The sequence below is a fragment of the Leucoraja erinacea genome, chromosome 1 (assembly GCF_028641065.1).
Source record: "Leucoraja erinacea ecotype New England chromosome 1, Leri_hhj_1, whole genome shotgun sequence".
In the NCBI taxonomy this organism is placed as follows: domain Eukaryota; kingdom Metazoa; phylum Chordata; class Chondrichthyes; order Rajiformes; family Rajidae; genus Leucoraja; species Leucoraja erinaceus.
Genome location: NC_073377.1, coordinates 167,587,854 through 167,614,358, shown reverse-complemented (window position 1 = coordinate 167,614,358; position 26,505 = coordinate 167,587,854). Strand labels below are relative to the sequence as shown.

Sequence of the window (26,505 nt, the reverse complement as noted above, 5' to 3'; positions counted from 1 at the left end):
GAAACAAAAGCACTTTTAAGATATGTTTGAGGAAAATACAGAATTTGTAAAATCAACAGGAATAGTTCAGAGAAAATATTGTAAAAGACGAATATAACAAACTAAAAGATTGCATATACAGAAAAAAAGGAATCCACAAAATCTGTATTTCAGATTTTTATATATTTTAATATATGTACTTCAAACATCTTAGAAGCCCGGTCATAAAAATATGGGTATATCTGATGACAATATTGCAAACAAATTTGCATTCCTACAGAGTGCAGTAATGAAAGCATCAAGTTAGTCAATTTTCCATTGTACCGTGCATTTACATTTTTGTATTACAATGATTTCTATCCATCTAATAAACAGATACAATTTGAATCAGATAAAGCTTTACTCAAATTTACAAGTACGCAAGTCATAAGGCTACAAACATTTAAAAATTCAAATAGTTAAGCCAAATTAATTTATTTTCTCTTTGCTGTTACCCAAGGCATGAAGTGATTATAAGCAATTTCAAAATGAACCACAATTCAGACAAATATTATCAAACAATTGTTTATTGTGCAATTTCCATCTGATCCATCATAACCTATAGCTCTGGTTCAAGATTTGATACTCTGCACAAAGTCAGATCTGTCTGCTTGTAGTACATGCTTTTTATTAAAACAGATACACATATTTACAAATTTGAAATGTCTTACCATCCCAATTTTATTTTATTCCACACAAACTAAAGACCATTCCCTCTTCCTCAGATAGAAAATGTTACTCCAACAAGAGGGAAGGAAATGAAATATGGGTTTCTGATAACACTAAACTATACATCACTACATAAATATGGCAGTATCATGGGATATGCTAACTGCAAATACATCAGAGTGAGTGCATTTTTCTCCCCACTCGAACAATGGCAATATCATACACTACAGGCAAAGATAAAAAGGTCTCCATGCAATTACTGTTTTTTTCCTTTGAACACTATTACACCATTGGCTCAGGTTTAGGGAAACTGATTTACAATATTTCAAGTTGAAGTAGAAAAGTAATCAAAATAAGGCACAATGAATATTACCTACATTTCAATAAATGGAGGGGAAACCAGACTGCAGAGAAATACAGTTTTGTAACATTCAGTGGGGAATAAACATAGCATTTTCAAACTGAGCCAGCACAATCAGTTACCAGTAAGCCCTCTTTCCTTTAATTACTGTATACTGATTTAGTGCAGTTTTAAGGGAACACATCTTTAAATAATCTTGTGCAGAGTATTCAAAAAATCAATTGTAAATTCCAGCTTCTATCTACTTACTGTTATTGTATAAAGCAAGATCACAGGCAATTGCTTGCAATGCTGTACATTTTTTTAAAAATGTACAAATCAAGAATCCCAAGATAAAGAGGCCTTGTTCTGTAACGCCTAGTTGAAATAATCTTGAAACATTAGTAATGTCGGATGGCTTCAGCACATTCATCTTTTCATCCCCTCACCCACTGGCAAACATAAAACCCCAGGTAAATCAATACCGCTGCGCTTTTTATCTCTGCCATCATGGACGTAACCTCACCTGACTTGTTACATCAACCACAAAACTATTTTGGCAGCATTTACTGGATATTTTAATTTAAGTCTCCACATAAGAGTATTTACTTTGAATGCAAAATACATTTCACATTCTATCATTTGTAGCTCATGAAGAAATCAAAAGCTCCAGAAATCTGAATAAAATGGGTTGCAGCACTGAACGCTCTCGCTTTGGTTGCCGAACAGTTTTAGTCCTGTTTCGAATGCTCTTTAACGTCTTCCTCATCTGTATATTCTGATGGTTCGTCCCATGGTTTCAACAGTCGGCCTATATAGTCATACTTTTCTGTAAACCAAATAGGCACAGATTTTGATTCAGTAAAACACTGCACTTAAATCATTTTCTATATAATTTTCTATAGCAACATCTTATATCCCTCAAACATTGTATCGCTTGTCCCAAGAACTAAAGTAAAAGCTTCCAGTGAGCTTCCAGTGGAAGTGGTGGGGGCAGGTTTGATTTTATCTTTTAAAAATAAATTTGATAGGTATATGGACGGGAAAGAAATGGAGGGTTATGGTCTGAGTGCAGGTAGATGGGACGAGGGGAGAATAAGTATTTGGCACGAACTAGAAGGGCCGAGATGGCCTGTTTCCATGCTGTAATTGTTATATGGTTATAAACGGCTTTAATGATAAAAATGCAATCATTTCCATATAATGGATCCTATTATTTAAAATAGACATCAGCTAATTTGCAAGATTATAAATTCAAAGGAAATTGTCCTGGCCTGCATTTCCCTTCATCACAATCAGGTTAGTATTACCGGAAAACATACAATGATCTTACAATCACTATCTTAAGCTCGAGTTATACCAGAATACTCCAGAAAATAAAAATGCAAATAAATGCAAAAAAAGCTATAAAGATTAAAGTCATCAGTTATGCACATTAAACATAAAATGCTTAATACAACTTCAATGCACCCATTTATTTTAACATCCCCGATTCCTGTACTGGAAAAATGCATCTGAATAAAAATATCCTCGGATAAATACTTGTTGCTAAATATTTAAAATACCACAAAATGCCAGAAATAATTATTTGGGCTTATATAAAATGGCAAGAATAATGGTGTGCAAATGCAGGAAATTCACACTCATTGGTCTTAAGTCACTGAGACATGAACATTGTAGAAACAAGGAACTGTTAATACACAAAAGGACACAAAATGCTGGAGTAACTCAGCAAGTCAGGCAGCTTCTCTGGAGAACATGAATAGGTGACATTTTGGGTCTCAACTGCTGAGTCACTCCAGCACTTTGAAACCTGAATTTTCATGGAACAACATGCCACAGAAAAGCCAATTTTCACTGAGAAATATTGTGAAATCTAGGGTAATTATGGCAGGAAACTTGATCCAGTAATGTAACACTCAAAATTTGCTGCACTACATGTTCACTCGATGCAATTTCACCAATATGGAAATACAAGGAACTGCAGATGCTAGTTTACAAAAGAGAAAATGCTGGAGTAATTCAGCAGGACAGGCAGTATCTCTGGATGATATGGTAGCCATTTTGGGTCACAACACTTTGGGTCAGTTTCAGCAATACATTTGCTTCCTGCAACATAACCACAATGACAAAACAGGGTAACTATGCAATGCCCAGGAAACATCTCAAAATATGTCCTGTGCAAGCTGATACCCAAGCAAATAATATTGTTTAATTTTTCTGGTGCTGCACATCAGAAAGGGATCAACTGATCAAAACTTGACGTTTCAACTTCTGTTAAATTTCCTGAGAGGTTTAAACTCTTTGATTGGAGTGGTAACATCATAAAATAAATCCAGAATTTAAAAAAAAACAGTATATACACAATGCCTCATTGCATGGAGAGTTTCCAAAACATTTCACACACAAATGACAAAAATTAAATGAGTTACATGTAATCTGATGAGTCTTATCTGGAAAATACCCCAACATAGGGGAAGTACCTACTTGAACTGCTGAAGTTCATCTAAGGTTTGTACTTCCAATGTTGTTGGGTAGGAAATTTCAGGAGTTAGACCTAGCAGTATATTTTCAAGTCTGGATAGTGTACAATTAAATAGGGCAACAGGGGTGGGGCTCCCACAGGACTTCTGCCCTTGTTCTATTTGGAAGCAGAGGCAACAGGTGAGGGCAGTGTTATTAAAAAAAGTCTTGGCAAATGATTAGCATGTTACAGATGGCACCACACTGCAAACATAGTGTGTCAGTGATGGAGGATGTCACGTTAATGAATGATGGAATGGCACTCAGGCAAGCCGATTTGAATATTGCTGGAACTGAAAATATTCAGGCAAATGGAAATTATTCCAGCACATTTTTGACTGGTGTTTTGTAAATGATGGCAAGGCTTTGGGAGTGAGATGCAACACTTGCCACAATATACCCAGTCTTCTTCCCTTGTCGCTTCAATGTTTGTGATTGGTCCAGTGAATTCGCTGGTCACTGGTACAATGAGATATCCTGGTCAATTTTATGGCTACTATGCTTTATAACCCTGAATAAATAATCTCCCCCTTTCAAAATCTCCACCAGGAACAACTGGCAAAAACAAAAACACTGCAATGCGTTTATTCACATGAAGTACCCAATTTTCAATTTCATTTTCTTCTCCAGAAGCGCTATAATTATTTTGTCCTGCCTTTCCATGCCCACTTACTGCTCTGTTTAAAGTTCCCCATGTTTCTTCCAATGTAACAGCAACAAACTGAAAGGGTCCCAGCAAAAATCACAAATGATAGTTTTTGCTACGGTTTTGATCACCTGACCGCTGCTGCCTATGACAGTTATTTATATGATCTTACTCCAAAATCTCTCAATTTGTTTGTGGTATTGGCCCTTTCATGGTTCCACGCAATGTACCCCAGTGTTCTTTTCTTTCATTGTGTGCTGACCCAATGACAACCCCAAAAATATTTTCAAATCTGCAAATGTATAGTACCCTCCATAATGTTTGGGACAAAGACCCATCATTTATTTATTTACCTCTGTACTCCACAATTTGAGATTTGTAATAGAAAAAAATCACATGTGGTTAAAGTGCACATTGTCAGATTTTAATAAAGGCCATTTTTATACATTTTGGTTTCATTATGTAAAAATTACAGCAGTGTTTACACATTGTCCCCCTATTTCAGGGCACCATAATGAAAGTAGTCATGTTTAGTATTGTGTTGCATATCCTTTGCATGCAATGCTTGAAGTCTGTGATTCATGGACATCACCAGTTGCTGGGTGTCTTCTCTGATGATGCTCTGCCAGGCCTGCATTGCAACCATCTTTAGCTTATCCTTGTTTTGGGAGCTAGTCCCCTTCAGTTTTCTCTTCAGCATATAAAAGGCATACTCAATTGGGTTCAAATCGGGTGATTGACTTGGCCACTCAAGAATTGACCGTTTTTTAGCTTTGAAAAACTCCTTTGTTGCGTTAGCAGTATGTTTGGGATCATTGTTTCGGCCCCAAACATTGCCTATTTCCTTCACTCCATAGATGCTGCTGCACCCGCTGAGTTTCTCCAGCTTTGTTGTGTACCTTTGTGTTTCGGATCATTGTCTTGCTGTAGAATGAACCGTCGTTCAATGAGTTTTGAGGCATTTGTTTGAACTTGAGCAGATGAGATGTGTCTATACACTTAAGAATTTATTATGCCACTACCATGTATGCAATTGTATGAAGATAAGTGAGTCGGTACCTTCAGCAGCCATACATGCCCAGGTATGTACTTCTTGACAAACTGTAACCTGGTGTGGCTAGCCAGTGGTTTCCATCTTGCACTGTAGCCTCTGTATTTCTGTTCATTTCTGTCCACACCTGACTCCTGAAGAGTGTTTCTGATCTGTCGGTCAGGTGTTTCTGGATTTTTCTTTATTATAGAGAGAATTCTTCTGTCATCAGCTGTGGAGGTCTTCCTTGGCCTGCCAGTCCCTTTGTGATTAGTAAGCTCACTGGCGCTCTTTTTCTTCTTAATGATGTTCCAAACAGTTGATTTTGGTAAGCCTACGGTTTGACTGATGTCTCTAACAGTTGTATTCTCGTTTCTCAATCTCATAATGGCTTCTTTGACTTTCATTGGCACAACTTTGGTCTTCATGTTGATAAACAGCAATAAAAGTTTCCAAAGGTGATGGACAGACTGGAGGAAAGACTAGGTGCTGAGAGCTCTCTTATACCTGCATTAAAGAGGCAAATAATCACACCTGAACAATTACAAACACCCTTGAAGCCATGTGTCCCAAATATTATGGTGCCCTGAAATGGAGGGACTATGTATAAACACAGCTGTAATTTCTACATTGTGAAACCAAAATGTATAAAAGTACCCTCGAATAAAATCTGACAATGTGCACTTTAACCACATATGATTTTTTTCTATTACAAATCTCAAATTGTGGAGTACAGAGGGAAATAAATAAACGATGGGTCTTTGTCCCAAACATTATGGAGGGCACTGTGAGATACGTCAGTATCAGGGTGGAAATGTCAAAGACTAGTGGGCATGGCTTTAAGGTATGGGGACAAAGTTTAAAGACAATAAGCAGGGCAAGTTATTATTTAAACGGAGATGGTGGTGGGTGCCTGGAATACGCTGCCAGGGTGGTGGTGGAGGCTGATACAATAATGGGGCGTACAATAGCTTTCAGATAGGCACTTGAATATGCAGTAACGGAGAACAATGGATCATAGGGATAAACTAATCTATCAAGCAGATAGATGAGTTTGTCTGGGCATCATGTTTGGCACAGACACTGTGGGCCGATGTACACTACCCCCTCCACCCCACTGCTTTTTTTGGACTCTGGACTTGTGGTTCTGAGGTGGCTCGTAAGGCCAATATGGGCACCAGTGTTTCGCCTACCAATGGTGATGCCCTCAAAGGACTGGTTGGGTAATTTGAGTGCGCCTTCCCTGAATACAGAATTTCTGTGTGTTCCCGATGCATGGTCTGGAGATTATCCAATATCTACTTTGTTCAATCCCAAATTTGGGTGTCATGGCTCGTGGTTCCCAGGAGTCAGTGGAGAAATCGTATTTCAAAGCAGCTTTAAGCACATCCTTGAATTTTTTTATTTGTGTGCCCGGTAAACCATCCCCCCCCCCCACCCCCAACCAACAAAGCTTGGAATGGAGTGTGTGTATCGGTAGCCTGGTGTAAGGCATGCAAACAATGTGGCTAGCCAGATGTAGCTGACTAACTTTAACCAGGCCCTCATTGCTGGGAATATTCACCTGCGAGAGGACATCATTGTTGGTCCGTTTATTCTTCCAGTGAATTTGGAGGATTTTGCAGACATGATTGGTGACATTTTTCCATTGCCTTGAGATGTCTGTTGTAGGTAGTTCACAACTCAGAAGCATATAGGGCAGGGATCACTGTGGCCTATTTGAGTTTTGTGCCAAGTCTTGCATTATCATTGGTATCCATGTCTACAGCCACCAAGACCCCACACGAATTCCATCCCCAAACCCCTTTGCCTTTCCATCTTTGACCAAGTATTTATCTTCCATCGAATATCTCCTTTTCCTGCTCATAAATAAATACAATTTGAGTATTAGAATTCCAAATGAGAAATGTATGAACCAAGAAAACAATGTAAACAATTTCCTGATGGAATGCATCAACTGATATTAAATAGAACCAGCAAAAGACAATGAATACTTGCCCATGAATTGCATCTCCCATTCTCTAACACTTTCCATCTGCACAGCACTTAAATCAGAAAGATCATCAAATTCATCCCTCAGCGCTTCCTTGTCAAGGCAGAATGTAGCCAGTCCTCTTGAGGCATCTCGGCCAGCAAATATACCATACGGGCCATCTGTAGTGACAGGGTGGGGAAAGAGGGAGAACAGTTAATGAATAGGCTATTACTAACTGGTTAAGTTGCCAAGTGAAAACAGATTTGGTCTAGAATTATAGCTGGAAATAAATTCTTGAATATTTAATCATATAGATAAAAAAAGGCAATTTTATACCACAATGTTTCTCGTGAAAATAATTAAGAATCTGAAGAGGCATATCAAACAGGCGATCATAAATAAATCCATTATTCCATTCTTCAGAAAGAAACCCAAAATGGAAATGATGGGCATGTGATATATAATGATTTTTTTTTAAATCATGTTAGTAGGGTGTCAGGGGTTATGGGGAGAAGGCAGAAGAAAGCGGATAGGAGGGAGAGATAGATCAATCGTGATTGAATGGCAGAGTAGACTTGATGGGCCGAATGGCCTAATTCTGCTCCTGTTACTTTTGACCTTAGCTCTCGACAAGAGCACTGTATAGGTAAACACTCAGATTATCAGATCATATTCAAATACACGCACTCCAAACCGGTTAGAGGGAGGTACAAATACATGTACCAACTCATGCAGACATCGAGATCATATACGCTTTTCCAAAGCCCTTAAACTTACAAAATAACATCTACGACTGCAGATTTTCTATGCTCAAAGGAAGACTATTGGAGTGCTTCAGCTCTGAAGAGAAAGTGGAATGGCTGGTTTTATTTTTCTTAGAGCAGACAGAGGACTAATTGCAGCCAATTTGGTCCATCTTTAATTTTTAAAGCTAGACTGATCAAAGAACAGCAATTCGATATTGAGATAGTGTCACAATTAATGCATACATAGGAGCAGATTGTGTTGAAATGTTTTAACTTGCACGGTATTATAACATTATAGGTTAATTGGCTACCTATCTGTACCAAAGTTCAGTAATAATGAAACATATTAGCAGTACTACATGGATCAGCAGTGAGACCAGAACTATTTGTTATATACTTTAATTACTTGGATGTGAATGCAGGAGATATAATTCCAAATCAGCACATTGGTAATATTGTTGACAATGAAGGCCACAAAATGATGTTTATCAATTGGTACATTGGGCAGAACAATGGCAGACGTTTAGAGAATAAAAAGGGTGGAATGTACACCATGAATGGAAGAACACTTGTAAGTAGCAAGGAAGAAACAGATGGACAGATAGACAAGAGTGAAGGCAGCATATAAGGATGCTTGCTTTATTAGCCAGGGCATAAAATACAAGAGAGGCCTTGGGACAACTTAATGAAGCACTAATTAGGCCACAGCTGGAATATTGTATTCAGTTGTTGCCACACTGTAAGGAGGCTGCGATTGCAGAGGGCAGACAAGAATTTCACGAGAAAAATACCTGGAATATAGCGTATGTTGTTCTTGGAGAATGCAGAAGACTAATTGCAGTCAAATGGAACTGTGGAGGGATGTGATATATGTATGGAAAATTTTGTGACAGTGAGAATTTTTCACATGTACATAGGTTTAAAATGGGGTTTGAAAGCTACCAAAGGAAGAATGTTTTCACCCACAGATTGGTTGAAGTCTGCAACATATTACCTCAGAAGGTGGTAGAGGCAGCAGTATCTGGATGAGCTACTGAATTGCCATAGCATAGTATCAAGTGGTTGAGAATTTGATAAGTATAGATTAGGTACTTGACTAAATACAATTTGCAATAGGTCCATGCAGACACCATGTCAATGGCCCTATACTCCTCCATGGAACATTTGGATAACAAGGACACCTACTAATTGACTGTAGCTCCTTCAACACCATGATTCCAACCAAACATTTGAATGAACCTCCCATATGCTAGGGATAAATGCCCAATTTTCCAACCCACCCTCGTTGCACCCTTGAACCTTTATTTAACCTGCATTTTTCTCTGCAGCTGTAACAATGTATTCTGTTTAATACATACTGTACAAAAATAGTATGATTTACCTGGATAGCATGCAAAAACAAAGCTTTTCATTCTTGGTACAATAAATAAATAAACCATATGAAGGGCCAGTTTCTGTGATGACATACCGTGCTGTACAACAATGACATGATAATATTGAACTGCAGAATCATCGTGATGATAAAGTTAGCCCCTAAGGGAAATTTGACAAGCAGATACAAATTCAAGGAAATCGTTAGCTGGAAGAGATTGGCTGTGTTAATCAGCTGAGATACAAACTGGCCGTAGGGAAATAAATAAAAACCTACAATCATGCTTTCTGAATCAGCAAATCCATGTTCCCTGAAGAGGACAATAAACTGAGACCCAATACGGTTAACTGATTAATTAATTGGAATCAAAGATCAAATAAAGGAACATGCAAATGGAATATAATTTAGAGATTTAAATCAAAATTTTGGACCTGCTGTAACATGGTCGAGATGACAATTTTAGTCGAAAACATCATAAAAACAATACCAAGTACATTTCACATGCATTTATTTAAACATCCACCACAAGTGAAAAATTCTGTGCTGCTCCTTCCAAAATCTGGAATTTCGGTTCAAATTTCTGATAATATTGCAGAGCAAATACTTTGACACTTAAAAGAAAGAAGTTTGCATACAGAACAGTGTCAGGTATTGGAGCAAAAACAGAAAACTGTAAGACCCGAGTGGGTTGATAGCATCTGTGCCGACTAAAGGTCTACATTAATGTTTCAGGCTTACACCTTGCATCAAGACCAAGAGGAAAAATAGTCAATACTAGACTAAGTGGGACCCGTTGGGTCCCATGTTCACACAGGAGGGCTGGTCCCCCGACACAATATTCCACCTCTCCACCAATTCCAATATTGGTGGCGAGTGGGGGGGGGCTTTCTGGAGTGCTGGTATGGGTTCTTGGGGTGGCAGCTCAGTCCCTCAAGACTGATCTGCTGGCAGCTCACTCACGGCTGGTGGGCTGGCAGTTGACTCATGACTATTCCTTGAAATTGCATTTCAAGCAGGGTGCAAGGCCACCAAATTCAAATCCATGTTCCTACCATTACAAGCATGGTGCAAGGCTACCAAATTCAAGTGCAGTTTCTTACCACTATGAGCAGGGTGCAAGGCCACCGAATTCAATTGCAGTTTCCAACCACTTCAAGCAGGGTGCAAGGCTTCCAAATTCACGTGCAGTTACATCCCACTTCAAGCTGGATCCAAGGCCACCAAATTCAAGTGCAGTTTCATACCACTTCCAGCAGAGTGCAAGGCCACCAAATTCAGTGCAGATTCATACCACTGCAAGCAGGATGCAAGGCCACCAAATTCAAGTGCAGTTTCATTCCACTTCAAGCAGGGTCCAAGGCCACCAAATTCAAATGCAGCTTCATACCATTTCATGCAGGGTGAAACCACCATAAAACCACACAAAACACCAAACTCGGCATTCAGTAGACATTCAGTGTGTTCAGTTGATTCACAGCTCAAACAGAGTCATGACCTCTCCCTCCCCCATCATGCAGAGGCTGAGCCACACCCACACTTCCGGGTTTTATAACCGCTCCCCCTGGAAAAGGTGTGGCTTTCAGGGTGTGATTGACAGGACAGAGATTCTCAACATTTTTAAAACACTAATAACACTTTTATTTTTCAATGATGGGAAGAATTCTCTGCACCTGCTCAGCAGAGGGGGGACCGAGTAAGATGGCCAAAACTCACAGCCGTAAGTGGTAGCGTTTTAACTAAAATCAATATACAGTGCAAACAGGTAGTAAGTGCATTTGCAGTAGTGCCTTTCAATTTCAAGCCAATGCACCCACACCACCATTTGCAGTAAGTAGTGCCTTTCAACTTCAAGCCAAAGCACCCGTCACCATTTGCTGTAAGTAGTGCCTTTCAACTTCAAGCCAAATCACCCAAGCCATCATTGGCAGTAAGTAGTGCCTTTCAACTTCAAGCCAAAGCACCCAAACAACCATTTGCAGACAGTGCCTTTTTACTTCAAACAAACCATATTTTCATTTTCAAACCAAATTAAGGGTACTCACAGGTACACAAAAATGCTGGAGAAACTCAGCGGGTGCAGCAGCATCTATGGAGCGAAGGAGATAGGTAACGTTTCGGGCCGAAACCCTTCTTCAGACTGATAGGGGGTGGCGGGGAATAGGAAGGAAAAAGGGAGGAGCAGGAGCCCGAGGGCTGGGGGATGGGAGGAGACAGCTCGAGGGCTAAGGAAGTGGAGGAGACATCAAGGGCTAACAAAATTGGGAGAATTCAATGTTCATGCCCGCCGGATGCAGGCTCCCCAAGCTTGGAATATGTTGTGTGGGGCAAGACACTTCCTCCAATTTCCGGTGTAATGTAATTATGTGCTCACTCTGGCAATGGAGGTTGACCCATGGACAGAGAGGTCGGATTTATTATTATTGGTATTGGGGAATTCAAGTTGCTGAGCCCCCCGGAATATGAGGGAGTTTCAGTGTTTCACTCTGGTTATTGTGGACCCTGAGCGAGAGGTCGGATTGGGTGGGTTCGTTGTGAGCCACACGGGAGGTCAGGTAGGTTCTTGCGGACCGAGCGGAGGTGTTCGGCGAAACGATCGCCCAACCTCCGCTTAGTCTCACCGAAGTAGATCAGCTGACATCTAGAGCAGCGGATGCAGTAGATGAGGTTGGAGGAGATACAGGTGAACCTCTGTCGCACCTGGAACGACTGCTTGGGTCCTTGAATGGAGTCGAGGGGGGAGGTAAAGGGACAGGTGTTGCATTTCTTGCGGTTGCAACGGAAAGTGCCCGGGGAGGGGGTGGTACGGGAGGGAAGGGAAGTATTGACAAGGGAGTTGCGGAGGGAGCGGTCTTTGCGGAAGGCAGACATTGGGGGAGATGGGAAGATGTGGCGAGTGGTGGGGTCACGTTGGAGGTGGCGGAAATGACGTAGGATTATCTGTTGTATGTGACGGCTGGTGGGGTGAAAGGTGAGGACTAGGGGGACTCTGCCCTTGATGCGAGTGCGGGGATGGGGAGAGAGAGCAGTGTTGCGGGGTATGGAAGAGACCCTGGTGCGAGCCTCATCTATGGTGGAGGAGGGGAATCCCTGTTCCCTGAAGAATGAGGACATTTCAGATGTCCTGGTGTGGAACGCCTCATCCTGGGAGCAGATGCGACGTAGGCGGAGGAATTGGGAGTAAGGGATGGAGTCCTTACAGGAGGCAGGGTGGGAAGAAGTGTAAGGGTACTCACAGTGCCTCACAGTTGTGTAGACATTTGTTCAGTGTTATTCAGAGCTCAGAGAGACGTGTCCCTTGTCTTCATCCATCTTGCAGAGACTGAATGAGGCCCACCACTTCCTGGTTTTATAGTCCCTCCCCCTCCCTCCAGCAAGGGCAGCAGAGAGAGTGGTGAATTTTTAAAAAACATTAATATCTCTCTGATTTGTTATCGATGGGAAAAATCCTCCGCACCCATAAGGCGGAGGGGGGCTCTGAGCGAGGTGGCCAAAAATGACAGCCGTAGGTGGCGGCGTTCTGTCGGAAATCGCAGCACAGTGGGCCAAAAGCGGTCAAGATCAGAGATTTAGTAATATAGATATTACAGTGTGAAAGAGGGGCGGAATAGCTGAAAAATCCATAATCCATGTCAGGTTTCCCACACCACCGTCACCTCGTGCATGCGGGCAGCCATGTTGTGTTTTAGTTTTAACTTGCGAATCGGAGCCTACAGTACTCATCTCGATGCTCTCTGTTTGTATACAAATTAAAGTACTTGTTATGATATATAATGACTCTGTATCAGAAGTACTTTGCACACATATGACCTGGGCATGCGCAGTCGGAATACCAAACTCGCTTATTGGATGTGGCAGTCATTGAGGATACTGGACGAGTGCTCTGCAAAAATGTTGGTTTGTCTATGCTTGGTTTCATCAAAATATGTGTAGAATGTAAACAAGACATGAACAGATAATAGTCATTGTATCTAGGAAGTCTGCAGTTTAGACGTGGAGCGGTTATACAACAAAAACGCACCTTGAAGGACCGAGGGCAGTTCTGAACATCACATCTTAAGGGAAACATGCTGCCTTAGAGGAATGAACTGACTTACCAGAATGCATTTAGGCATGATTAGCACATTTTAGACCTAATGGTTTCGAAATATTCTGGAATTTTTTGAAGAGGTGACATGGAGAGTTGATAGACTGGAACCTACTAACAGGGAAGGGCGTGCTGTGAAGGCAACATTGTGATCACGCAATAGGGTATAGTAAAAGTGATTGGGCAAAACACCTGGGAAAAGGAGTTTAATCTGAGGAAGTGTGAAGTGAAGCAGGTTGGAAAGAGGAATCAAAAGATAAATGGAGAGAAACCGCCCATGAGTGTAATTCAGAGGGATCTGGGTGTTCTAATGCATAAATCAGAAAAAGCTGGCAACCAGGCAAATCCAACAAGTAATTAAAACAAACTGAATGTTGTCCTTTATTGCAAAGGGGTGTCGTTTAAGAACAGGAAGGGTGTATTACAATGAAACAGGGTGTAGATGAAGTGAGACCAGTAAAACAGGGTTATACAGCCTGTGTCATACAGCATGGAAACAGACCCTTTGGCCCAACTCTCTCCCATTTTGTGGTTTTGTGAAACTAAGTGGTTGAAAACTTTTTCAGTCAGAGGGTTAATCTTTGAAGGTGAAGGTTAAAGCCAAGCCAATGACCACTTCTTCCATATTCCACATTACCACAGTAACGTTTCAATTCTTATCAAGCATTTATCTATCTTTTCAGTATAAACAGTCAAAGACTGTCTCTGCAACTACAAATATTCATATACATGCGACAAATTTTTTTAGCCATTGTCTGTTTTTTTTTTTAAACCATGCCCCAAATGCTAGTTCAAAATTAAACATTCCCTCAATATTCACCATGTAAAGAGCACAATCACAGGATCATCTCTTTCTTGCTAAAACTCCCATTCTGTTTGTTTGCCCAGTTTGTATTTGCACATAAACTATACATGATAGCGCTACAATTTTTGGACCACCTTACTCACCATTTTCCTGTGATGGAAATTAAACAAGTTTCGTTCAGATTGATGGTATATTTTACATTATTGACTTTTACAACTTTTTAAAAAACTGCGCCCCCACTTGCCATCTTTACTTGACAGGCGTCACAAAGGACACAACCCCGCCTCAAGCCCTCCCCTGGCTCCAGGACACTCCCCCCCCCCCCCCCCCCCCCCCACCCCAAATGCAACTTCATCGCTGCCCCGCTGGAGAAAACGGGGCCAGCGGTGGTTTACATCGAGATCCGGAGGTGAGGGGGGGGGGGGGGGGGGGGGGAACTTGGGGGGATTGTGGGAGAGGAAGGGATAGGGTAGAGAGGAGAGGGAGGGGAAAGTGGGGGAGGTGAAGAGGAGGGGTAGGGAGGGTAGAGGGGTTATGGAGGGACTGAGGGTAGGGGAAGAGAGGAAGGGAGAGGTGAGCGAGGGAGGGCAGGGGAAAGAGGGAGGGTGACGAGGAAGGGGAGGGGTGCTGGGGGATATGGGGGAATGGAGGAGGATAGGGGAAGGAAGAGGGGTGGCGAGGCGCAGTTGGTGGAGGGTTGCCGTGATGGCGAGGCACAGTTGGGAGAGGGTTGCCGTGACTCGTGTCACAACAGTGATTCTGGCATCAAAACGGGAACCCCGCAGCCGTGCCGGCGCAGTTGGGCGAGTGGTGGAATATTGCGTTGGGAGAACTAAACCCAACGGGTCCCACTTGGTCTAGTTCTTCATAAAATAGCACATCCAGTGAGTGTTTAGGTCCAGCGAACCTTCTCCGAGCAGTGTAAACCTGTGTCATAGCAATTGGGTTCCTCCACCATCAACAAATTATGCTAGGGTCAAATATTCATTTAAAATCATAAAATTGATATGAATGTTCACCAAACAGGAAGAAAGATTCTAAGGGGAGTAAGAGGAAACCGTGGCTGACAAGGGAATTAGGGATGGAATAAAACTAAAAGAAAAGTTATATAACATAGCAAAGAGTAGCGGGAAGCCAGAGGATTGGAAAACTTTTAAAGGACAACTGAAGGTAACAAAAAGGGAAATACGGGCTGAAAAGATGAAAGCTGGCCAAGAATATAGAGTAAAAGCTTCTTTAGATATGTTAAGAGAAAAAGATTAGTAAAGACTAATGTGGGTCCCTTGAAGGCAGAAACAGGTTAAATTATTATGGAGAACAAGGAAATCGCAGAAGAGTCAAACAGTTACTTTGGTTCTGTCTTCACTAAATAAGACACAATCTCACAGATGTGAACTGCTAAGAGGATGCTAGGAGGTTGTAGGGCGACTTGGACAGGTTGAGTGAGTGAGTGGGCAGATGCAGTATAATGTAGATAAATGTGAGGTTATCCACTTTGGCAGCAAGCACAAGGAGGCAGATAATCTCAATGTGGATAGAAAATAAGTTCATTAGAAGGGTCTTGGTCCACAAGGGAAATGCAACGAGACCTGGGTGTCCTTGTACACCAGTCACTGAAAGTAAACATGCAGATGCAGCAGGCAGTGAAGAAAGTTAATGCCATGTTGGCCTTCATAACGAGAGGATTTGAGTATAGGAGTAAAGAGGTCCTTCTGCAGTTGTACAGGGCCCTGGTGGGACCACATCTGGAGTATTGTGTGCAGTTTGAGACTCCTAATTTGAGGAAGGACATCCTTGCTATTGAGGCAGGACAGTTTAGGTTCACGAGGTTAATCCCCAGGATAGCAGGACAGTCATGATGAAAGATTGGAAAGACTGGGCTTGTATTCATTGAAATTTAGAAGGATGAGGGGGTTCTTATAGAAACGTATACAATTATAAAAGGACTGGACAAGCTAGATGCAGGAAAAAAACTCCTAATGTTGGGGACATCCAGACCACAGTCTAAGAATAAAGGGGAGGCCATTTAAAACTGAGACTAGAAAAAGCTTTGTCACCCAGATTGTGAATTTGTGGAATTCTCTGCCACTGTTGAGGCCAATTCACTGGATGAATTTAAAAGAGAGTTAGCTCTAGGGGCTAGCGGAAACAATGGATATGGGGAGAAGGCAGGCACGGGTTACTGATTGTAGATGATCTGCTATGATCACAATGAATGGCGGTGCTGGCTCGAAGGGCCAAATGGCCTCCTTCGGCAACTATTTTCTATGTTTCTAACATCAAGCCAATTGGAAAAAGACTAGTATATCGAGTTACGTCATAGATCAGCCATGATTTTACTGAAAGGTGGAATGGATTGAAGGGGCTAAACATCCTATACTCAACTAACAAGAGCCAAGTATATTGTTCATTGCCTCTCCCACCTCCATATCATAGTATCAAGACTTATGGAAGAAAAAGTGCTTTATGATGATTATGTTTGAAACCTGAACTATACAAACTTGTGGACTAGGACTAAGAAACAAGTTTCATCAAAACAGAATGCATTGTCATTCATCATAGGCTGCCAACGCATAAATAGAGCCATGTGGGAGGAGGGGAGGTTAAAGCACAAACTATTTGTCGACACCTAAATTATCTTAAACTGCTATTTGATGCATTGATAAATAATGGGGAAGTGGTTAACAGAACTCTCAATATTGTATGTTCAGAAATTAAGAGCACATATGTGTCAATGTTTCTTGAAACTGTACTTGAACTCTTGAAGTTTCCTTCCACCATGTACTCAAGAACATGAACTACACATTCAGCATTACCATGGAGGAGTCACCTCCATGGAAACAAGGAAAGCTCAGAGTACAAGAGGAACATTGGTGTTATCACACAATGCTAAAGTGAATTTACACTATGTGCCTATCAGATGATGCGTAACACCTTCCATCCACTGGTATCTTCTGTCATATGATACAACAATTCTTACAAACTGTGACAGTGGAAGCAATCCAGAACTCCTGGCTTTAAATTCAGATCTGTCAAAACATTTTATAGATTTTTCCCCATGTTTTTCATGACAATTTTAAGTAATTGTAACTTTTTTCCTCAGCAGCTCACATCCTTTCTATTCAGTATCTAAAGTCTTTGCAACCCAAGGGACAGTTATAAAATTATGCTGGTTCCCCCAATTAAGCAAATGCAGATAATTTAACTACTGAGTATGTTTTCAAATGCAAATAGTTAGAGCAAAAATATCTACACTGTTACACAACACCAATATTTATTTGACACCGCCAAAGACTTGGCGAGAAACTACTGTTTAAAGAACCTTTGTTAGGTTCAAAGAGTAGAAATTAGTGCTAAAAACAAGGAATTATTTTATTTTAACTTCCAGGTAAATATTAGTGGACGTCCTGTGTATTTGTTCAGGCTATTCAAAAGATAGAAGAGATGTTAGCGTCTGGGTCAACAGACCCACATTCACCAGTAACATCGTAGATTATTAATCTGTGCGCTGATGTTGAAACGTTTACTACATGCAGTTCGGGTGATTAAAAGCTTAACGCTTAAATAGTATTTAATTTGTTGCAAAATATGTTAGGATGTACAAGGCAGGAAAAGGAGCCAGGTTTTTTTTTAAAATGGGGCCTTTATTGAAAACAGCGTTAAAAAGACCAGAATAAACATCATTACTTAATAAAAGTTGGAGTAATAATGCCACACTTGCAAACATCTTAAAGATAGTATGTGCATTGTTTTTAAGGATGCACACAATAGTGTCACAACTGGTAATGAGCTATTAAGCCATTCTTTCAACACTTCAGACTGGACAGGATTTCTCAAAATTGAAATTTGTCACAAATAAACGTTAAAACTATTGACATAATGCACATACTACACTTTAAGAACTTTAAGCTGCCAATTTAATGAAATTACTAATATCCAAATAGAAATGTACATGCTGTTAAATGTTAACCAGTTTGGGCCATATAGAATAAATTCAAAGACATGAATCACAAGATTTGAAATTTTAACCTTGATTTTCTTCCCTTCATAGGTGAGAGCAACCTATTTGGTCCAACAATTTCAATTTTAACATTTCTAAGATCCACAGTATTAGCTTTTGGTTTTCTTGAATTCAATGCCACTTTTCATGAATACTCACCATATGAATCTCTTAACATTATTTTTGCCTTTTATGGCGTTTATTGGTATTAATAAGGAACAATGACTGTAATTCTCACACTTAACCACGTGCACATTAAAATTAACTTGGACAACCAAATTGTTGTGTAAAACTATCTCTTGACTCATGCCACCTGGATTAAGTTTACCTGAGATGTCTCAGATTTAACCACAATCACAATGTGATTAAACATTATTCTAACAATTCCCTTCACTGCTTTAAGAACCACCTTCTCCACTCTTCAGTGAATACACATGAACTTTTCCTTTGGTAGCACCAAATAATGATTCTGACAAAGCGTGACAAGACTTGAAAGGTCTACAAATGCTGCATGACACTTTGATTTTATTCAATAATTAACACTGTACTACGTAGTCAACAGCCAGTCCCAATTCACTCAATTACTGATTACTAATCATAATCAAATTGATTTTATGTATGCAGAGACATCTTTTATGAAATCTGATTAAACGTTAAAGTATATTCTATCTAGCAATAATCCATTTGTTTTAAAAACAGCTCATCTTAAACTGCAAACACCTTCACACGGTTCAATGGGGAAAAAATACACAATATAGTTTCTAATTTTGGTTCCTCTGCAGCATCATTCAACTATGGATTTAAGTTCATTTATTTCACTTATTTAGAACAAGATATACAACATCTAAAGCTATCACTGTTAAATCAAGACCTAGTAACACTGACAAATGAAAATATGCTCCAACATATTGTGCAAATGGCACAGAATCATTCTCAAGAGTACCAATGCACTTTAACTTCTATGCAATTTGTGCTCCATGGTGATTTGTAAATAATTGAAGGCCAGCTGAATCCACTTAGTCAATTAAAAAAATCACCATCTAATTCCCAGCAAGGAGACCTATTTGGAGAAAATAAATATGAGCTATGCCTACAGCTTTCGTTGGTGACAAATTACAATTTGGTCTGGAGAGATTGTACCTTGAATGGAAATGAAAATTTCCAAATCCTGGAAATCTAAAACAAAAACATAAAATGCTGCACACACTCAGCTGTCAGGCACCAATTACAGAAAAAGAAACAGCTGTGAAGGCCCAAGACCCTTCTAATAAACTGTTTTTCTATCCACAAATACTGTTTGACCTGCCAAGCGTTTCCAGTATTTTCTGTTTATATTCACGATAGTACATCAACTAATCTGAAACTTTCAAATAAAACGGAATTTTATCAGCGAAGAAGGAAGCATGCGCATCATCTTTCCTGATGTGGAGCCCAGCATGTAAATACAAAAGACAAGGCTTCTTTAAACAGAAGTGTGTGACAATCATCTCAGCCTGATCACCAAGACCATCCCCACCCTGAGATATGCGGGATGACAAAAACTAGTTCAACTAATTTACTTTTCCCATGTAATAAAGAAATTGCTGAGGACTCTATAAAGAGCAAAACCGATGGGATCTGGTGTAAATCTGAAAACTTGAGATATAATTTCATCCCACTATCAAGCAATTCTGCAAAACTTTCATCACAACAGTTGAAATGAATTAAGAAAGCACAAACACCTTCCCAAGGAAAACATAGAACCATTCGGCCCTTCGAGCCAGCACCGCAAATCAATATGATCACGCCTGATCATCCAAAAACAGTATCCCGTTCCGACTTTTTCCCCCATATCCATTGATTCGCTTAGCCCTAAGAGGTAAATCTCCCTTGAAAACATCCAGTGAATTGGCCTCCACGGCCTTCTGTGGCAGAAAACTCCACAGATTCACAACTCTCTGGGTGAAAAGGTTTTTCCTCATCTCAGTCCTAAATGACCTACCTCTTATTCTTAAACTGTGACCGCTGGTTTTGGACTTCCCCAACAACAAGAACATTTTTCCTGTATCTACCCTGTCCAATTCTCTAAGAATTTTATATGTATCTATAAGAATCCCTCTCATCCTTCTAAATTCCAAAGAATACAAGCCCAGTTGACCCATTCTTTCATCATATGTTAGTCCCGCCAACCTGGGAATTAACCTGGTGAATCTGCGCTGCACTCCCTCAATAGCAATAACGTCCTTCCTCAAATTAAGAGACCAAAATTGCACACAATACTCCTGCAGTAGGACCTCCTTGCTCCGAAACTCAAATCCTCTCGCAATGAAGGCCAACATGCCATTAGCATTTTTCACTGCCTGCTGTACCTGCATGCTTACTTTCAGTGACTGATGTACAAGCACACCCAGGTCTCATTGCACCTCTCCTGACACCATTCAGTTAATAATCTGCCTTCCTGTTCTTTCCACCAAAGTGGATAACCTCACATTTATCCACATTATACTGCATTTGCCATGCTTCTGTCCACTCACCCAACCTATCCAAGTCAACCTGCAGCCTCATAGCATCCTCCTCGCAGCTCACTGCCACCCAGCTTTGTGTCATCTGCAAACTTAAGAGATGTTACATTTAATTCCCTCGTCTAAATCGTTAATATACATTGTAAACAACTGGGGTTCCAGCGCCGAGCCTTGCAGCACCCCACTAGTCACTGCCTGCCATTCTGAAAAGGACCCGTTAATTCCAACTCTTTGCTTCCTGTCTGCCAACCAGTTCTCTATCCATGTCAATACCCTACCCCCAATACCATGTCCTCTAATTGTGCACACTAATCTCTTGTGTGGGACCATGTCAAAGGCTTTTTTGAAAGTCCAGATACACCACATCCACTGGCTCTCCCTTATCCATTCTACTTGTTACATCCACAAAAAAATCCCCAAATATTAGTCAAGCATTATTTCCCCTTCATAAATCCATGCTGACTTTGGCCGATCCCGTCACTGCTTTCCGAATGCGCTGCTATAACATTTTAATAATCGATTCCAGCGTCTTCCCCACTACCAATGTAAAGCTAACGGGTCTATAATTCCCCGTTTTCTCTCTTCCTCCTTTCCTAAAAAGTGGAGTTACATTGGATCAGTTCCTGTGGACTGGAATGTAGCCGGAGTGAAGAGAATGTTGGAAAATTATTACCAATGAATCCACGATTTCTAGGGCCACCTCCTTGAGTACTCTGGGATGCAGACCCTTCAGGCCCTGGGGATTTATCTGCCTTCAGTTCCAACAGTTTACCGAACACCATTTTCTGACTAAGGGACCTTCAGTTCCTCCTTCCCACTAAATCCTCAGTCCCCTAGTATTTCCAGGAGATTGTTTGTGTCTTCTTCAGTGAAGTACCAAAGTACTTGTTTAACAGTTCTGCCATTTTCTTGTTTCCCATTTCACCCGTCTCTGACTGTAAGGGACCTACATTCAACTTCACTAAGCTTTTCCTTTTTACATATCTAAAGAAACTTTTAGTCAGATTTTATATTCCCCACAAGCTTTCTTCCATGCTCTTTTCCCCCCACAATTTGAGATTTGTAATAGAAAAAAATTACATGTGGTTAAAGTGCACATTGTTAGATTTTAGTAAAGTCCATTTTTATACATTTTGGTTTCACTATGTAGAAATTACAGCTGTGTTTATACATAGCCCCCCCCCCCCCCCCATTTCAGGGCACTATAATGTTTGGGACGCATGGCTTCACAAGTATTTGTAATTGCTCAGGTGTGTTTAATTGCCTCCTTAATGCAAATATAAGAGAGCTCTCTAGCACCTAGTCTTTCCATCACATTTGGAAACTTTTATTGCTGTTTGTCAACGTGAGGACCAAAGTTGTGCCAATGAGAGGCAAAGAAGCCATTATGAGACTAAGAAACACGTATAAAACTATTAGAGAGACATCAGCCAGACCTTAGATTTCCCAAAATCAATTGTTTGGAACGTCATTAAGAAGAAAGAGAGCACTGCTGAGCTTACCAATCGCAAAGGGACTGGCAGGCCAAGAATGACAGAAGAATTCTCTCTATAATAAAGAAAACTCAGAAACACTCTTCACGAGTCAGGTGTGGATTTGTCAATGACCACTGCATGCAGAGGACTTCATGAACAGAAATACAGAGGCTGCACTGCAAGATGCAAACCACTGGTTAGCCACAAATATAGGATGGCCAGGTTACAGTTTGCCAAGAAGTACCAAAAGAGTTCTGGAAAAAGGTCTTGTGGACAGATGAGACGAAGATCAACTTATATCGGAGTGATGGCAAGAGTGTATGGAGGAGAGAAGGAACTGCCCAAGATCCAAAGCATACCACATCATCTGTGAAACACGGTGGTAGGTGTGTTATGGCCCGGGCAGGTATGGCTGCTGAAGGTACTGGCTCACTTATCTTAATTGATGTTACAACTGCTGATGGTAGTAACATACTGAATTCTGAAGTGCACAGACATCCTATCTGCTCAAGTTCAAACAAATGCCTCAAAGCTCACTGGCTAGTGGTTCATTCTATAGCAAGACAATGATCCCAAACATACTACTGAAGCAACAAAGGAGTTTTTCCAAAGCGAAAAAATGGTCAATTATTGAGTGGTCAAGTCAATCACCCGATCTGAACCCAATTGAGCATGTCTTTTATATGCTGAAGAGAAAACTGAAGGGGACTAGCCCCCAAACAAGCAGAAGCTAAATACGGCTGCAATGCAGGCCTGGCAGAGCATCACCAAAGAAGACACCCAGCAACTGGTGATGTCCAAGCAGATGACTGGCAGACCAAGCAGTCATAGCATGCAAAGGATATGCAACAAAATACAAAACATGACTACTTTCATTTACATGACATTGCTATGTCCCAAACATTATGGTATCCTAAAATGGGGGGGGGGGGGGGGGGGGGGGGGGGGGGGGGGGACTATGTATAAACACCGCTGTAACTTCTACATGGTGAAACCAAAAAGTATTAAAATGGCCTTTATTAAAATCTGACAATGTGCACTTTAACCGTGTGATTTTTGTTATATTACAAATATCAAATTGTGGAGTATAGAGGCAAATAAATAAATGATGGGTCTTTGGTCCAAACATTATAGAGGGCACTGTATAACATCTTCTGATCAACGGCACAGAGATGGGAACTTCTTCCACATCTTGGGCACTATTTCCCCCTAAGTCAAAACTACTACCATCTTGCTCATTAGAGCACCTTTCTACATTCAAATTAGTTGCTGTATCTCAAATATGCAGAAGTACTCGTGGAATGTCTTATGGAAATACAAGTTTTTTGGGGAAAAATTTACAACTTTCCAAATACACATCCAATTTTTGTTCCATAATTCTGCCTTATAAAAAAAAGCACCAACTTTTATGGCTTACACAAGAAATATTTTTCCAGTGGACACACCGTGCACCCGAGACACTTGCAGAATCTTAACCTCAATTATACTCACAGAATGAACATGCAGACACAACCTGTCATGTTTACATTTCTCACAGCAAGACAAAGTCAAACAATTTAATCAAATTTGAAAGTTGTGCCAGTTATCCAAATATTCTGCTTGTATTTGATTGCAGAACTTTGTAGGGAAAATTTGGAATATGATTCTGATCACCATAAACTCTGGTGGAATAAAAAGTAATTTATCAGTCAAAATTGTGGTAGAACTGATAATCATCATGTCACAAGCTGAATCATCCAAAGTTCACCCACATCTGTGATGCATCATCAATCTTGTAAACTTTGTGGTTGGTAAAAAAAAAGGGACCAACCTCGTTAGCTTTCCAACAAGTTCCACTTTCCCATATCCCTTTAACTTCTCTTGAACTCCCCTCAATGGCATTCTTTCAGAATTGTTTTTTTCTCCAAATGTTACAAATACTCAGCAAAAAAAATCACTTAAAAAATTTACTGCTGAATAACTAATGTTTGCAATACTCTTGTTTACTTATCTAGTAGTTTCTTGTAGGAAAGTCAAACATATTTTGTTCATTTTAAGACACTCCATGAAAATGTAAGTGGATGAAAAACATCTAATATTGGAAACCTATCACAACAATTTGGAATGCAAAATCTTAATTGTAACAGATCTTTGTCATTTCATGTTTGACAGTGAATTCACCATGTGTTGATAAAAGAAACACTTAAATCTCTTTGAATCACAACGATCAATGCTACTTATCAAGAGAAGCTGGACAATTTGGCTCAACTATTTGGAGTTTAGAACAAGAAGTGGCCTTATTCAAATATACAAGATCCTAAGGTGACTTGATATGGTAGATATTGAGACGATGGAAGAATCACAAACGAGAGGACATAGCTACTAAATAATTGCAAAGTCATTTAAAACTGAAGTGAGTGAAAAAAAATATTGTCAGCACGTAGAGAGTACTGAAATTATCTGCCCCTCCCCTAAAGGGTGGTGGAGGACAAGTCATTAAATATTTAATTTTTCTGATACATAGAAGATTGACATCTTGAAAAGGTCAGGGAATTGACGATTTCGGTGAACTGGCATAGCAGAATTGACGTTAGCACTAATCAGTCACAATCAGACTTAAGAGGCCTGCTTGCCTTCTCCTGTTCCTGTTTTCTTGCTTGGTTCCAGCAGTCAATGAATGCTGAAAACACACAGGAAACAGGAAAGCCCAGGTTCCCGAAATTCAAGTGTGCGCTACACATGAAAGATCATTATAAGCCTTTCGCTTCCTTTGAAACACAAATCAAAAACTGCAACAATCGAACAAAAGGCATTCCATAAATTCCTAAACCTCTTGCCTTTGCACCGTGATGATATTGCACAACAGAAGAAATTAGCCATGGCCTGTTGTTGCTCCAAGGTGGGCAGTAAACAGTTTTGCACACCAATGTACCAAGACCGAATGGGAACTCCACACGGCACACGCAGCCAAGCATTAGCAAAGTGTATGGGGTCAGATATCCATCTGCATTCCGTGACGGCGGAATATCGTGTTTTGTTTCTGAGGTGTGCGATTTGCTGCTGTACTGACCGGGTCCATAGAATTTCTTCCCTTTGGTCACATCGAAAACTTTGCCGTTGACGGCGAGCAGGAGCCGCGGGTTGTGAAGCCCGTCGTATTCCCGCAGCTGTTCCAGACTGAAATCGCGTTTCTTCATCTTGGGCAGCGCGGGCTCTTTGCATTCCGTCTCGCCGCCGCACCGCCTCCTCCAGTACAGCCTGTACACCCCGAGCAGAGCCAGCAGCAAGAGACACACGTTGAACACTAAGCCGCCGACGCCGAACCCGGCCATGCCGGCCGCCTCCTCCTCATCCAGAGCGGGAGCGGGAGCGGGAGCGGGAGCGGCGCCTTCGCCTTCCACATCGTCCGCCATGCTGCACGTTAACCAAACAACCCCGCTGGCTAGCAGCGCATAAACACTCCAGTATCGCCGCCTCCCATTGGCCGCCGCCGCTCTACCCAATCACACGCCGCCGCAACACCCGACGGGAAATGTAGTTCTACACGGCGCCCCCGTGCACATGCGCGGTGGCACGACCCCCCCCTACCGCCGCGAAACGATAACGTCATAGGGAGTGCCATTCACCAGCGCAACGTGGCGCACCGAGTGACGTAGCCCGCCTGGGTAGCGTCACTCTCGGCGCACGGCGCGGTGACGTCACAGCAGGTTACCGGTGACTCGACACAAAGTGGTGGATCAGCCCAGCTGGACAGGGCAGCATCTCTGGAGAGAAGGAAGGGAGGGGTGATGAGACTCTTCTGACAGGCAGGGGAGATATATATATATATATAGATAGATAGAGATATAGAACAAATGAATGAAAGATGCAAAAAGTAACTATGGTCAAGGAAACGGCCCATTGTTAGAGTCAACAGAGTTTTATTGTCATGTGTCCCAGATGGGACAATAGGGTGATTTCACTAAAGGTCACTGGAGCGTAGATCTGCACCCACGTGACCAAAATTCTCAAGTGGAGGACATTCGAGGGTTCGGTACATGTTAGTGGATGGGAAAACACGCATTTTCCCACCCGTTAAAAACATAGAAAACGGCGAGGTTGTGAGCTGCAATTTACTGTGCCAGTCGGGGTGACCGTGAGGCACAGCTACCTAGATTTACAGGGGGAAAAAAAGATAGCAAGTAAGGTAAATTCAAGAGGGAACTGGTGCCGCCAAACCGGCGGAAATGAACAGCCGACATTTGCCGTGGATATTTTAAGTTAATAATGCCTTACTTTTGATGAAATTCAGCGAGCAAACGCGATAATTCCCGATATTTTGGACCTGTAAATATCCACGGCA

The 26,505-nt window shown here is 41.1% G+C and overlaps 1 protein-coding gene across 3 annotated transcripts; it reads right to left on the bottom strand.

Moving 5' to 3' along the window:
- Window positions 1-527: 527 nt before the first annotated feature.
- LOC129704519 (membrane-associated progesterone receptor component 2-like) lies at window positions 528-25,611 on the bottom strand. Of its 3 annotated transcripts, none has more exons than XR_008724738.1 (4): window positions 25,234-25,611; window positions 7,225-7,380; window positions 6,791-7,085; window positions 528-1,856 (listed from the first exon to the last, which is right to left on the bottom strand). XR_008724738.1 is itself a non-coding variant. In XM_055647691.1 (3 exons), exons 1-3 carry the CDS (start codon window positions 25,574-25,576, stop codon window positions 1,759-1,761), a joined length of 597 nt encoding a protein of 198 aa, XP_055503666.1. In that variant the 5' UTR covers window positions 25,577-25,596; the 3' UTR covers window positions 528-1,758. The 3 variants fall into 3 exon arrangements, 1 of the variants encoding a protein (XP_055503666.1); XR_008724739.1 differs by lacking the exon at window positions 528-1,856 and adding an exon at window positions 5,189-5,733; XM_055647691.1 differs by lacking the exon at window positions 6,791-7,085 and having other exon boundaries at window positions 25,234-25,596.
- Window positions 25,612-26,505: the final 894 nt, after the last annotated feature.